Source organism: Mesocricetus auratus, unplaced genomic scaffold (genome assembly GCF_017639785.1).
Source record: "Mesocricetus auratus isolate SY011 unplaced genomic scaffold, BCM_Maur_2.0 Super-Scaffold_100676, whole genome shotgun sequence".
Classification (NCBI taxonomy): Eukaryota; Metazoa; Chordata; class Mammalia; order Rodentia; family Cricetidae; genus Mesocricetus; species Mesocricetus auratus.
In genome coordinates this window covers 115,453,674-115,467,987 of record NW_024429266.1, presented here as the reverse complement: position 1 = coordinate 115,467,987, position 14,314 = coordinate 115,453,674, and the positions used below count along the sequence as shown (strand labels likewise).

Here is a 14,314-nt window from a genome sequence, read left to right as displayed (position 1 = left end):
ACGATCCCTAAGCAGGAAAGCGTGGAGGCACTGCGGAGACGTTATTTTCCGGAATCCTGGAGACAAGAGTGAGGCGTGGCAGCGGTACCAGCACCAAAAATGGCGCGGACGCACTTCAAGGCCCGGTCAGGTGACAGGGGTCCAATCCGCTGCCTTCCCTCTGCGGCCCCGCCCCTATCGCCCCTCCACGGGAGGGCGTGGCCTGCCCGGAGGAGATGTGGGCGTGGCCTGCCCGGAGGCGCAAGAGTTACGCAAGCGCAGTCGGGCTCCAAGGCCCGTCCTCCCCGCCCCCTCGCCCATGGCCCCGCCCCGTCCTCCCGGGAGGGGCAGGGCCCGGCGTCCAGCGACTGCTGGCTGGAGAGCCATTGACTTCCTTGTTGTGAGTCTCGGCCTGGCAGTGTCCCTGCTCGTAGCCTCGCTGTGCTCACCCGGACGGCTAGCGGGAGTCTAGGACCCAGCCACGGCCATGGCCAACCCCAGCAGCACGTCCTGTCCCGGCCCCCTCCCTGAGGAAATTAGGAACCTGTTGGCAGGTAAAAAGCGGGAAGGGGGCGGTGACACTGGGGGCGGGGGCGCGGGACGGCGAGCCGGTAGGGACAGAAGCTCTCAGCATTCACCTGCCCGCCTTGGGGACGTGCCGAGTAGGGGGAATCAGGGTGCCAAGGTGCCGGGACGAGAAGGGAGTGGGCGTGTATGCCGAAACGCGCTGGTCCTCCCCTGAGAGTCGGCGAGTTAGGAGTTTCCTAAAGACCCGAATGTGAGGGCGGGAGAGGGACAGTGAATGTTGTTGAATGTATGTGTGAGAACTGCGCAGGCAGATTAGGTGTCCAGCACTATTTCCTGGGTGGCCGGGCCAGTAGGGGTGCAGCTGTTAGCAAGGACACTGTAGGGCTGCAGGTGTTGGGAGGTAGGCAGTGAAAAGGTGCTATTTCCAAAAGATCTTGAACAGTCAGTTCAAACATGTTTACATTTTTTGAAGTGTGCCTGATTTTCAAATGGCCACTGCCTCCAGCCTCAATAACTATTAAAGCGAAAAAGGAAGGATGTGTTAAAAGTCCTACTTCCTGTGTCATGTGATGAAAGAACGTCGTCTTTTGCACCCTCATCTTCCCCTTTTCAGTCTTACATTCCCATTTATAGGAACTTTGAAGAGTTGAAATATGGTTCCCAGTGCTACTATGAATCTACTGTCAGTAATGTGTGGAGGTGTGTATTTCCACCTAAGGATCAAGGGAAGCTCTACTGTTCTGTACAAAGTAGCGAATACCCCTTTTTAGAGGAGCACAAGACTTTCCTATCCTGATGGTCTTAGATACCATCATACACTTTGTCTTACAGATGTCAGAATTCTGGAAATGGAATACTTTTAGTTTGGTTGTCTCTAAAATATTTCTTCCAATACTGATCGTGGATAACTGAATTAAAAAGTTTCTCCTAGATGTTTATGTTGTAAGTTGTGTACTTTAATTGTTAAAAAACAAGGTCACTTAAAATGTAACAATTGAAATAATAAGTTACTGTTGCAATAGTGTGAGGGCAAGCATCATAATACCAGGTTAAATTGTCGGGTTGTGTGCATCATGAAGGTGATGGAAAAATGCCAGTCCATGTATGGATGCAGACTTGTGTTTATATATACATGGTGCAGGGTGATGATGGTGTATGCCACTCTGAGAAATGCTTCTTGTCACTAATGAGTGCCACCAAGAGAAATGATGAAAGACTTATAGATGCTGATATAAGGAAGCGTGTTTTTCATTATATGAGCACTTATAGGACTTTCAGTTTTGTTTTACTATAGTTAACTTTTTTGGGGGGGATCCAATTCTGGAATTGCATGTTTAGAAAAGTATCTTAATAACTAGATCAGAAAAAAATGTTTTATTCCAGAAATGTCATTGATTCCAGGTCCATTCTTTTTTAGTTTAAAAATAACTCTGTTTAGCTTTTTAAACCTGCCATCTCCCTTAGTAGCAAGTTATCATATGGATTCACAACTATACTTCTGGCATAGTATGTATGCTATGTGAACTATGAGATCCATCATTCTCTGACCCTCATAGATTACAAGTATTTTCTGTGTGACTCTCTCTTGTATCATGCAAACCAAAGCTCAGAATTACACATTTATCTGCTGCTGCTAACTTTCTGTGTATTTCTGCCATCTGTTAAGTAAGAGGTTGTACTAGCACTGTTTTTGGAATAAGCTTTTTATAAGATACATGAGGGATTAAATAAATATTAAAAAGTTTGCATTACATTTTATTTTTAGAAGATCATCATGGATACAGTATATAGTAAAGGAATTAAACAAGTGAGCTAGCCTTCTTCATGGCTTAAGACAACTTTTAAGTGTTCAAAGGTGGTTGTTAAGATTTTATGTTTAATTAACATCTTTAGACTAAATGCTCTAAGAAGTTATGTCACCCTTGAATCTTATTGGGATGCATGTTGATGATTCTATCACTCAAGTGTTTTGGGTGATAGTGCATGATTAAATATAGAATTATAAAATTAGAGCAAAGTGTTTTAATTGATTGTGCTTTAGAGATACTGCTGACTTACTTAGTGCATTCTTTTTTTAAATTGAAGAAGAGATACTGATCTTGGTACTTGTAAGTAGTTAAGGCTCTTAAAATTTGTGGCACAGTGTGAATTAGATAAGGAACCAACCTTTACAAGAATTTAAAATCCTCTGTTTTCAGAAGGAAGAAAAATGACATTTCACTTTGTTTCATACCTCATTATCTGAGTCATCCTATGTCATCCATGTTCAGTATTTGCTTGATGGAGATAGGTGCTCAAATGTATTTTTTTTGTAATCATGTTTTTTCTTTTTGTCATTGTTTTGCTTTCTGATAGTAGCTTTAGACTACCAATTCAATATTTGTCCCCTCCTTATTTCTTTCATCTTTAAAAACACTGTATGGGAATGCAAAACTAAAGTTACTATTCTTAATACACAGTTAATAATATCCTTGAAAAAATGACTGAATAGTTTAAACAGTTACAGTTTCTATAGCAAGCATCAATTCACTAAAAATTGAAGGCCTATATTTTTTTAAAATAAGAAATGTTCAATTCTTCTTTTTAGAACAGTTTATATAACATTTTGTTGAATCAACCTTTGACCCCCCCCTCCCCAACAATGGAAGAACAGGTTTATCTTGGATGATTAAAACCAAAGGATAGACCCAAGACTTGGCCATTTAATCTTACCCTATACCCAAATATTTTGACTAGGACTAATAGCAAAAATGGTCTTGATTTATGTGAGTTCTCCTCTGCCAGGCAAGAAGGTGAGCAGCTCTGGGAGTGCTGCCTGCTGCTCTCATTTGTTTAATTACCCTTTAAATGTGGGTTTGTCAGTAGTTTGCAATCAAATATTTAGACTCCTCATCTATTCATATCATGACAACACATTTTAAAAGGAAAACTGGAAGAGCATATTATCTTCTTCATAAATTAGCAAATAAAACCAATATTATGAGAAAATAGCTATCAGTGTGCTGAAAAACTAAAATCAAACCGAACAAACCATAACAAAGTGACTATATGATTTCAGCAAGGTGACCTTGAGAAATTGTTCAGATGGCAGTTTTGATTAGAAATATTGCCCTCCCACCCATTGGGGATTCCCAGAACATTTTTTTTCTTTAAACCTTCACACAGTGTAATCGATAATTCCTTTAGGGGCACTTGATTAAGAATGCAATTCAGGTGAAACTGAGGTAGGATGTTTTTAATGCCAGGTACAGTATGGTTTGCTTCCACCTTTCCAATTCCTATTAATAATTTGGTCATCATTTTGGTTTTATTTTCTGTCTGAGAATAATTTATGGTATATCTTGTGTTCCTTCTGGAGCATTGGCTGAGTATGCAAAGGGAAGAGTGCCACCTACTGAGTCACCAATAGTCACCTACTTCTTAGTACCTGGATTATCCAACAGAGCAAGAGCAAGCCTGCCCCATTTTGGCAGTAGCAACTAATGAGTATAAAGTTGATAAGAGAACATTTGATCTGAAAGTGAAATCAGCCTAAGGCATCTCTGAAATAGGGATAGGAGTTTGCAAATCAAGGGACCAGAATTTTATCAGGATTTTGTCTGGCTCAAGTAGTATCTGTAAACGAAGGTGCAGTATTGGGAAATTTATTTATCTATTATCTTATGAGTAAAATGCCTTCTTTTCCCTTGCTGGGGGCTATTTTCGAATGGCTTTACATTGAAAGTATTTTTGCCTTGGATTGCTAAGTAAATCCTTGGTGTAATGATCATTTAAATAGTTAATCTAATCTTAATCAGCATTAGTTTCTTTCAAAACATCTAAATGTCCCTAAAAAATGAGCAGACTGAAGCTTTCCAAGTATGTTTATCTCTGCTGATACGTGCTCGCCTTGACGTACTTGTAGAAAGAAGGTAAGGATGCCAGCAGAAGGAAAGCCTCTGGTGATTTGAAACCCAGTTCAGTTGTCTCTCATAAATTGAACATTAAGTGTCGTATATGGGTGATAAAAGTGGCATAGGCTAGGTTTTATACACTCATTATTCATTTAGTTTGTCTTTTTCAATTAAAGCCAAGTCTATCTTTTTCATTCCACTGAGTTTACATTTCTTTTTCAATCACATTCTGAACACATTACAATAGATGCTACCCAACAGATGTACTGTAAATCTCAGACTAATGTGTTACTTACTGTGGCTTCTTTGAAAATGTGTGGTGAAAAGGTTTTGATTAGATAAATCTAAAGAGGTTGAAAGATGGCCAGACTTATCTTTCACCGTCGGCTTTTTATCAAAGTAAGCCATTTATTGCATAAAGCCAGTTTTGAGAATTTTGTAGCTGATTGGATTACAAAACACAGATAGGCTTGTGATCTGTGCTCCTTCATGTCTCTTTCCATGTTTAGGAGGCCCACAGTTCAGCTGTAACATGGGAAAGTGCAAGGTAATCCAGGGGAAGGCATTGACTAGAACAATCAATAACTTTTCAATTAGCCATTTTCCAACTTTGGGTATTTGGCTCCATTGATCTGCATGTGCCCAGCTTAATTGATTTTTATATTTTCCCCAGTAGCTTTTGGTCAGTGCTTTCCCTTGTTTAACAGAAAAGAAAGTGTTGTTCTGTTCTGATGGCAGCTGAAAGTGTAGGCTTTGTTGATGTGTTAGGTTGGATGACTGACAGCTCAAAGAACACAAAGTAAAACCTGGTTCACACCATAAGGTAGGAAAACATCTGGAATTAAGTAGTAAAGCCATTTGGGGTGCCACGATTGGTTCTTACAGTTATTTTATTGATCTGGGACTTAGCAAATGGTGGTGGATCCCTCCCAGTTCTTGTTTTCTCTCTCTGGCAGATTCAGGCCATCTGAGGTGGGGTGGTGTGTGTGTGTGTGTGTGTGTGTGTGTGTGTGTGTGTGTGTGTGTGTGTGTGTGTGTGTGTGTGTGTTAGGTGGACAGAAGAGGGGGTTACCTTAGTGGCCTGTTCTCCAGGCTGCCGGTCTTATTCTAGGCTGTACGGTAGCAAGAGATGGTGAGAGCAGGTGCTGAACTCTTATTGCCTCTTGGAGCAGTTTATCATTGGAAGAGTTTTGTTCTTATATCTTGCATTGTGTGTGTGTGTGTGTGTGTGTGTGTGTGTGAGAGAGAGAGAGAGAGAGAGAGAGAGACAGAGACAGAGACAGAGAGACAGAGAGACAGAGAGAGAGAGAGAGAGAGATACCTGCCCACATTCACTCTAGAGGAGGACAGAGTGGCAGTTTTTCTAGGGGCTCATATGTACAAAGAAAAAGAAAGGAAACAAAAAGGAGATTGGAAATACCATTCAGAGGGTAGAGTGTTAAGTGCCTCTAAGGGTCGTGTGTCTGCTGAGTGGCCTCTGACTTAGCTGCATAAGAATTGTTGAGCCAAAACACGTCATTTTTTAAATTTTGTTTTCAGACCTTAACATTTATGTACAAAACAGTTGTAAATCTGATCTTTCAAGCTGCCTTGCCCCTGATCTTTACAGCTGTTCCCGCTGGAAGGCTTACTCTTGACAAAGTTAAGGTGTAAGGAGCAAACGTTACCAGCACGTTTACTTTCGCTAGGATAACCTTTTCCTGTTGCTAACTTGCGTTTGGATGCCCGTGGAAGTGGGGGGGATTTGGCAGGCTGTGCTGACCTGAAGCCCTCGAGGCTGCAGGAGGGTAAGAAGAGATGGGGGGGGCATAGATGGTGGCACCCTCTTTCCCAGGCTTTATTATTAGCTCCTGCTAATAAAGCCTTTCCGTGGCTGACGCTGGTGGGTAAAATAAAACCTCACTTCAGAGAAAAAAGGGAGTCTCAGTCCCAGGACCCAGTGGCCAGTCTGCGCAGGCTGACCTTTTCTTGTAGTCAAATTACCACGTTTCCCCCGAATTACAGGCAGAAAGCAGTCAGCGAAATCTACATATGAACAGAAGGACACGACCCCTAAAGGAAGGTAAAAGAGGGCCACAGCGGCTTGCTGCTGGCTTCTTTACCATTTGCGGGGCTATTTAGAGCACAATAAAAAGCTTCAAATCTCTTTTCCAACCAGCCAGAGGAGCGCTTGATTTACCCAAGAATTGTATTGCTGGCTTTTGAAATATTCCTCTGGCTTTAAGGTACAAAGCCGCAGATCCAGCTCCATTTGTATGGCGTGGCTGCTCCAAGTGCAGCACTCTGCGCCCAGCTCTCCTCTCCCAGCTATGTGGACAAGAACCCCGAGGGTTAAGTCTGGCTGGGTTTGGGCTGGTTTCTGGGGGCAAGGCTGGGACACCCCAGGACAGCCTGGTCCCTGGTTTCTGCTCCGGAGCTGGCAAAAGCTCCAGGGAGCAATGTCGGCGAGCTGCGCCGCACTGCTGTGGCTGCCGGGACAGGCTACGTACACCATCCGTTAGATTTGACGCCGTGTGTATTCTAAGAAGCACCCTCGACTTGAAAAACTTAAATACCAACCAAGGCTGTGGGCAACCAACAAACCAGATTATCACAGTCTTTCCCTGATAACGGTCTTGTTAAACTCCGCCAGCAGCAAAGCAGTTTCTTCTCTGCATCTCGTTGGAGAATTATCAAAACAGCCAATGTTTGGGACATCCTTCCAATTGTTATTAAGCTTTTTTCTAGGAAAAAGCTTGAGAATAAATACCTTAAAAAGACTATTCTAGAAGTATAGATGTTTTCCGTACTTAGTCTTCCTCTCGAGAAATACAGATTTTTTCTTATACCCTTTCAACAAATGTTTTCTCAAAATAGAGGCATGGGTTCGCATCCTCAGAACATATTGGGGAGGCTTTTAGGAAACAGCACATAGAGCACGCAGCCTTTTTGTTATGTTTTCTTGAGTTTTTAGAAAACTGAAATGACCTTTTAAAGAAATAACTCGGGCAGTAATTCGTTCTGTTATTGCTTCCGGAGATAGAAAATAGATCCTGTTTGTTTAAACTGGAATTGCATAATGAAAATGTAAAATAGGCAATTAAATACTCGTGGAAGAGGGAATTAAAGACAAACATTGAGTGAAAATAACATTAAGCAGACTGTTTACCAGTCTATGTGCCCCTGAGTCTTGCAAGTGTAGGCTGAGTTTGGGAGACCTAGCAAAAACAGTTACTGTGTGGAAACCAGGGAAACCAATGATCTTCCCTTTCAGCTTATGCTTCTCCTAAGGAGGCTTGCTCCTGTGGGTAGAAACTGCTGCTTCAAGTTTTACTGTTTTGGACCCACTTGAGAAGTTGTTCCGTGTGCACTGACCTCTGACAACGCCTCTTTTCTCCCTAAGGAAAGAGGAGCCGGGGCGTTTTGCTTTCATTTCATTTTGCCACTTGCTTTTAACATATTTGTTGTTACTGGGTTTCAAACTAGAAGTTATTTAAGAGATTGTTTCATATTTTATTTTCCCCTTGCATTTATTGGTTTACCAAAAATTAGGTACTTATTATGAATCTGTAACATCTTAATCCATATTCTTCATTGGAGCAAAATACTTTTTGTAATCAAGAATTTAAAATTGATTGAATTCTATTCTGTATATTAGGTTTTAAATGGTTTATTATAAATACAGTTATGTTTTGATCTTTTTACCAATGTAAATTAAGAGGCAAAGTAGTTAGATAAAAAGAAAGTAAGACACAAATCTTTCCTGTACCAAATGTGGGTGATTTGTAGTCATGTTTGAAATTTTAATGTAATTCTCTAAGAGTTATTTTAAAATGAGCCATAAAATTCAGAAAATAAAATATATGTAAGCTATCCAATATTTCATGAACTAAATAGGAATGGACATCTAGGAATCAAACTAACAAGAACTTCTTGGAATTTTACAGGGGAGAGTGTTACTCAACAAAATACTTAGGAGTTTACTAAAATTTTAGAAGAGACTGTAGGAAATGTTATATGAAGCCATTGAAATCTATTTCCCAGACACTATATTTTTAAATAATAGAAGAGCCCATTTTTCACTTCCTGATTTAAATAGTATTCAGGTGGCTGGAAACAGGGTGGGAAGCAAGTGCTCACATAACCACATGACTGTTGTCTTTTGACTTTTGCATAGCCAGCACGAGTGGGGCAGGTAGCAAGGAGGATGATATGATTTGGGAATCTTGACGAGAAAAAAGGGATTTATTTTCTTTCCTTAAGCATTAGATAGTATGCGTTCCTGAAAGTGGATTACACTGAGAAAAACACACTCTTGCCAGAGACTTTAGCTTATCACTATGGAATATTGCAAATGACTTGTTCTTATAGCAACTTAAAAATAATTATAAAACGATAGTAGTACATGCATAAAAGCGTTCCACTTGCTTTATAGAAGTGATTTGTTTTATGGGGCACCGTAGTTTATTAAAACTTGTGTGCTTTTTCCTAGTTTAATGATGCCAAACATCCAAATAGTATTTGCTGTGCTAAGTATCAGTGGAAGATACAGATTTTTTTTTTAACGTGGTGAGCAGATTTGTTCAACTTAGTTTTTGAAACATACTTCAACTGTTATGCTTTGGACTGATAAATAACTACCATAGATTGCACAGATATTAACACTTAAGTGTAGAAATAATCATTGATCTATTTGTCTTCACAAAGAATGGTTCTTTTCTGTAATTTGTATCCTGTTTTTATGTTTCATGGTTTAGATGTTGAAATATTTGTAGCAGACACACTGAAAGGGGAAAATTTATCCAAGAAAGCCAAGGAAAAGAGAGAATCTCTCATTAAGAAGATAAAAGATGTAAAATCTGTGTAAGTTGCTTGCCTTTTATTACTAATTTCTTACTCAGAAATAGCTCTGTAATTAATGTTTATTATGGAGTTAAATTTTATGTGCTGATTTATTAATGTTAAGTATTTTTATAAAAGATGAAATATATTCCTGCTATAATAGTTTTAAGCAGTCATAATACCCTTTTTGTTTATAGTTATATAATTTTTCTAAGTGTGTTTATTTTGAGCTTCTGAGGACATATTTAAGGGTTTTACTATCCATCAGACCTTGAAAAAGAAAATCCTCTAAATTGTTACTGCATTAAATAATTAAATGTAATATATTAGAGATATTAAGGATATATGTTCTACTGTTAGATCTTTTTTAATCCTCTCTCTTTCATACTTAAATCTTTAAAATACATATATCATAAATTTCTAAGTCTCTTGGAATTGTCATTTTAGCACAGAAATAGTGTTTTCTCTAGATGTATATTTATAATGTAGATTTTGGATTTGAATTATTGTCATTAATTAGACCTTGCTTTGATTTTTCAGCCGCATTTAAATGTGGTTTTTTTTTTTTCAGCTATCTTCAGGAATTTCAAGACAAAGGTAAATCTCAAATATGAAATAATTTTCTTTGTGGAGATTTTCAGTAGGAAAATATAGCATTCTGAAATTTTATAATTGGAATAAAAAATTTAATTTCCATACTATATGGTAGACCTTCAAGATGAGAGTGCTGGCTCCCCCTGCTGAGAGGAATATTAAGAAGTATATCTAGAATCCTGTGCATTTTGCAGTCTTAGGTTTTGTGTTTGTTAGTGGGAGCAATCTAAATGCAGGCGTGTGCCTGCAGCTGTTGCATACAGAGTCAAGTATGTACCTGCAGTTATTGCATACAGAGTCAGGCGTGTACCTGCAGTTATTGCATACAGAGTCAGGCATGTGCTTGCAGTTATTGCATACAGAGTCAGGCGTGTACCTGCAGTTATTGCATACAGAGTCAGGCGTGTACCTGCAGTTATTGCATACAGAGTCAGGCGTGTACCTGCAGTTATTGCATACAGAGTCAGGCGTGTGCTTGCAGTTATTGCATACAGAGTCAGGCGTGTGCTTGCAGTTATTGCATACAGAGTCAGGCGTGTACCTGCAGTTATTGCATACAGAGTCAGGTATATATCTGCAGTTGTTACACACACAGTCAGGCGTGTACCTGCAGTTATTGCATACAGACTCAGGTACATACCGGTGGTTATTGTATACAGAGTCAGGCGTGTACCTGCAGTTATTGCATACAGAGTCAGGTATATACCGGTGGTTATTGTATACAGAGTCAGGCGTGTATCTGCAATTGTTGCATACAGAGTTAGGCAAGTACCTGTGGTTGTTGCATACAGAGTCAGGTATATACCTGCAGTTGTTGCATACAGAGTCAGGCGTGTGCGTGCAGTTATTGCATACAGAGTCAGGCATGTACCTGCAGTTGTTATACACAGAGTCAGGCGTGTACCTGCAATTGTTACATACAGAGTCAGGCGTGTGCCTGCAGTTATTGCATACAGAGTCAGGTATATACCAGCGGTTATTGTATACAGAGTCAGGTGTGTGCCTGCAGTTGTTGCATACAGAGTCAGGCGTGTGCCTGCAGTTGTTGCATACAAAGTCAGGCGTGTGCCTGCAGTTGCATATGCAGTCAGGCTTGTACCTGCATTTGTTGAATACACAGAATCATGTATACCCATGGTTGTTGCACACACAGTCAGGCATGTACCTGCAGTTATTGCATACAGAGTACTTAGATGAAGCCGAGGTGGGTTGTCAGCCATTGCTGTGCCACATCACAGAGTAGTTTTATGGGGGTGTAGGTGGACCTTGGCGGGGTCATCACGATGCATGCTTTTGTGGCACAGGAGATGGGACACAGGATTTACACATGCCAGAGGGCACTTTACTACTGAGCTATGTCCCTAGCCCTCAGGCCATGTTTTTAAAGGATATGTACAAATAGTTACGTATTTTATTTGATAGCATGAATAATATGTTTTCAAATGCTGGTTTTTGTTTTTATTTTGGTTATTTTCTCTTGATAAATGTGCACTTTAGAAGTTTTTAAGAGATGGGAATTTGGTTTCATTGTTTTTGAAATACATGGGCATGCAGGTGAGGTGACAGTTCTCTCTAGATCTGAAAGACTGTTGGTTGGAAGGCACCGGAAGTTCCAGGTACTTCATAGTTTCAGTTATTTGTGAGGACCTGCATAGTGCCTTTATTTCCACAGTGCTAGCTCACAGGCCATGACCCTTAGCTTGTGGATATCAGCATGAAGATTATTGTGAGGTCTGCTGATCTAAGTGTGGGCAAGAAGACACTGGCACCTCCTTACGGGTTCCCAGTAATGGTTCCTATTTGAGCTGCCTGTCAGTGAGAGGACAGCCACAGCTCCAGGACACCAAGCTCTTAGTCCCACACACCCAGTCAACTGCCAAGAAGTCATAGTTTCTATGACATTCGCTTGTCAGGATCCATGTAGTCCAAATGGACCAGAGGAGGATATGCCATACTGAGATGTTTTAAACATGATAAAAGATAAGAGTATGAAAATGTCTCTTACTTTCGAGTACTTACGGTTTTGTGCTACAAGGACTCTTAAACTGCATTTACTTAGGTAAATACAAAAAAATGAGTTTATACATTTTGATCATGATTTTTAATACAATGCATTATTTGTGAAGAAATAATAGCTACAAGTTTTTTGTTGAAAAATAATTTGTTCTTATTTTATGTGTATTGGTGTTTTGCCTGCATGCGTGTCTGTGTGAAGGTGTCAGATCTTGGAGTTACAGACAGTTGTGAGCTGCCATGTGGGTGCTGGGAATTGAACCTTGGTCCTTTGGAAGACCAGTCAGTGCTCTTAACTGCTGAGCCATCTCTCCAGCCCCAAGATACCAGATCTTACCTCTGCTTAAAAGGTGTATTTTGCTGCACTGATTATTTATTGAGCTCTCATTGTAGCTTAATTATTTGTGCATTAAAAAATTTAAGCTAAGAAGGCATGATAATGAGAAGCCATTGTATAATTGCATGTCATTCAGTAATAGTGTACGGGCGTTCCTTTTGGGATTCTATTTTAGAACTTGTTCAGGTGTGTGGATATTAAAATTACATTACTGAGACACATTCTTTGTCTCCAAAGAGAAAGGAAGTTTATATAGTATTTGATAGAAATTGAAAAGTGAACCTAGAATAAGAGTTCAAATAATGTGGAATTCAGAGATTTCCCCATAATCATTTTCCTCTGAATAAGTCATTTGCAGCTCAGTCCTGCTGTATTGAGTTAACTAATCACCAAGAGTGCCTGCATGTAGTGAACCTGTGGACAAATTAGATATGGACCTTGGAGAAATATGAGAAGCTGAGTAATTTTATGCCATCACACCCTCACAATATGTTCAGCTTTGTTCTAAAAGGGAAGGACGTAGACTTAATAGTTGCAAAGTGGTTACCCAGTGTGCATCATCTTTAAAAGATCTCTGCGTTGAAAGAGCTCAGGTCTAGGTTGTTTTGGTGCTGCTTTCCTGCTTCCAGTTTCCCCTGGGCATCTGGGGCATTTTCCTGTGTTTTTAAGCCCGCCCCCTTCTTCTCGTCTCTGTCTCATTGCTACCTATAGTGAAGGGAGCAGAAACAGGTTTCACCTTTGTACTTCTGTTTTACATCCTTTGTTAAGTCAGTGATAGGTTAATTTTAATATCATTATTATGAGAAAGAGGTTCAGGGAGAGAGTTCTTCACATGAATAAATTGAGATTTACTCAATACAATTATTCATTTCTGTAATGATCACTGGTATTTGTTTCCATCTTACGGTCCCTCTTCATTGCTTCCCCTACATTGTAAAGAATCTCCCATCTTGGGATTTACTAAAGCAGAGTTTGCAGGTTGAAGTATTTAGTCTTTAAAATTAGTTGAATTGATTTGCTAGTTGCACTTTTAGGTTGTATAGTTCTTAGAAGATTTCCTTTGGTATTCCTACATTTTATGAGAATAACTTGCTTTACTGCAGTGACTTTTAAATGTTGAGGCTTACTGCTAAACTTTTCCATGATTTGTGTTTGTTTCCAAAGGAAGATATTGTTCTAAAATTTCCCTTCTCATTTATTTGATTTTGAAGGTTCTCCTTATATAATTGAGCATAGATTCCCCATTAGATAGATCTCTCAGGTTGTTAACTTTAGAATAATTATCAGTTGTTTATCTAAGTGCCTTAATTTTTGTTATGAAATATTTGAATCTAGGCAGAAATATTTGAATCATAGTTTGCTTGGTATGATCCCTGCTATTCAATAGAAACATTGCCTGTTTATCTGGAATAAAAAGGTCCTTACAGTTGTAGAACTCTTGAGCAAGACAGATAACTAATGCTAGTTTCTTAGTTACAGTATGTCTTGATACTATCAAGTGTTCTCCTGAATCCTAACCTTGTAGATTCAAGGTCTCTACACATGGGGATTATGTTATATGTTTACAATTTTTTCTTGTGTCAGGGTCTCTCTTTTGAGCCCAGGCTAGCCTCTAGCTCAGCCTTGCCTTTGCCTCACAAGAGCTGGGATCACAGATGTACACTACCATACCCATAACCTATAATTATTTTTAATTTTTTTCCATCACGGGTCTCTTAAAGTGACTTGAATAGTTATTTTTGCACATTGCTATTTTGTAAAGACTATTAGTAATTGAGCATTAACTAGAATTTTCTAATACGTATTAGGTCCATGACAAATAGTTATGCTCTAGTTAAATCTTTACCTTGCATTAGTCTCAGTAATGATTTAGGCATTACTTCCTTTATGGGTTTACTGGAATAAGATAATGTAACACATAGTAGATGTTTAGTAAGTACTGCCCAGTGTGTATTCTCGAGTGTAACTTTGTCAAGAGGATTGAAGTTAATCTTGATTCAGAAGTTCAGTTTTGAAAAAAGTCTTTAGAAATGTTTAAATTATCAAAAGAAGTAGATATTAGATGGAACACCATTTCAAGAGAATGTTTTTCAGTTTTGTAATTATTAGTGTCTAGCTTCTTTCTCTCCCTGTGCTGGGCTTACTAGGC

General features: G+C 39.4%; 1 protein-coding gene across 2 annotated transcripts in view; it reads left to right on the top strand.

The window, feature by feature from the left end:
• The first annotated feature begins 309 nt into the window (after positions 1-309).
• Skap2 (src kinase associated phosphoprotein 2) overlaps positions 310-14,314 on the top strand; it is a 170,286-nt gene continuing 156,281 nt past the window's right edge. Inside the window, exons 1-3 of one of the 2 annotated variants that reach the window (XM_040739314.1) lie at positions 310-533; positions 9,137-9,242; positions 9,793-9,818. In XM_040739314.1, the coding sequence (XP_040595248.1) occupies positions 467-533; positions 9,137-9,242; positions 9,793-9,818 (199 nt within the window). In that variant the 5' untranslated portion in view covers positions 310-466. The remainder of the gene's footprint in view (positions 534-9,136; positions 9,243-9,792; positions 9,819-14,314) is intronic. The other variant, XM_005085882.4, reaches the window with a different exon arrangement.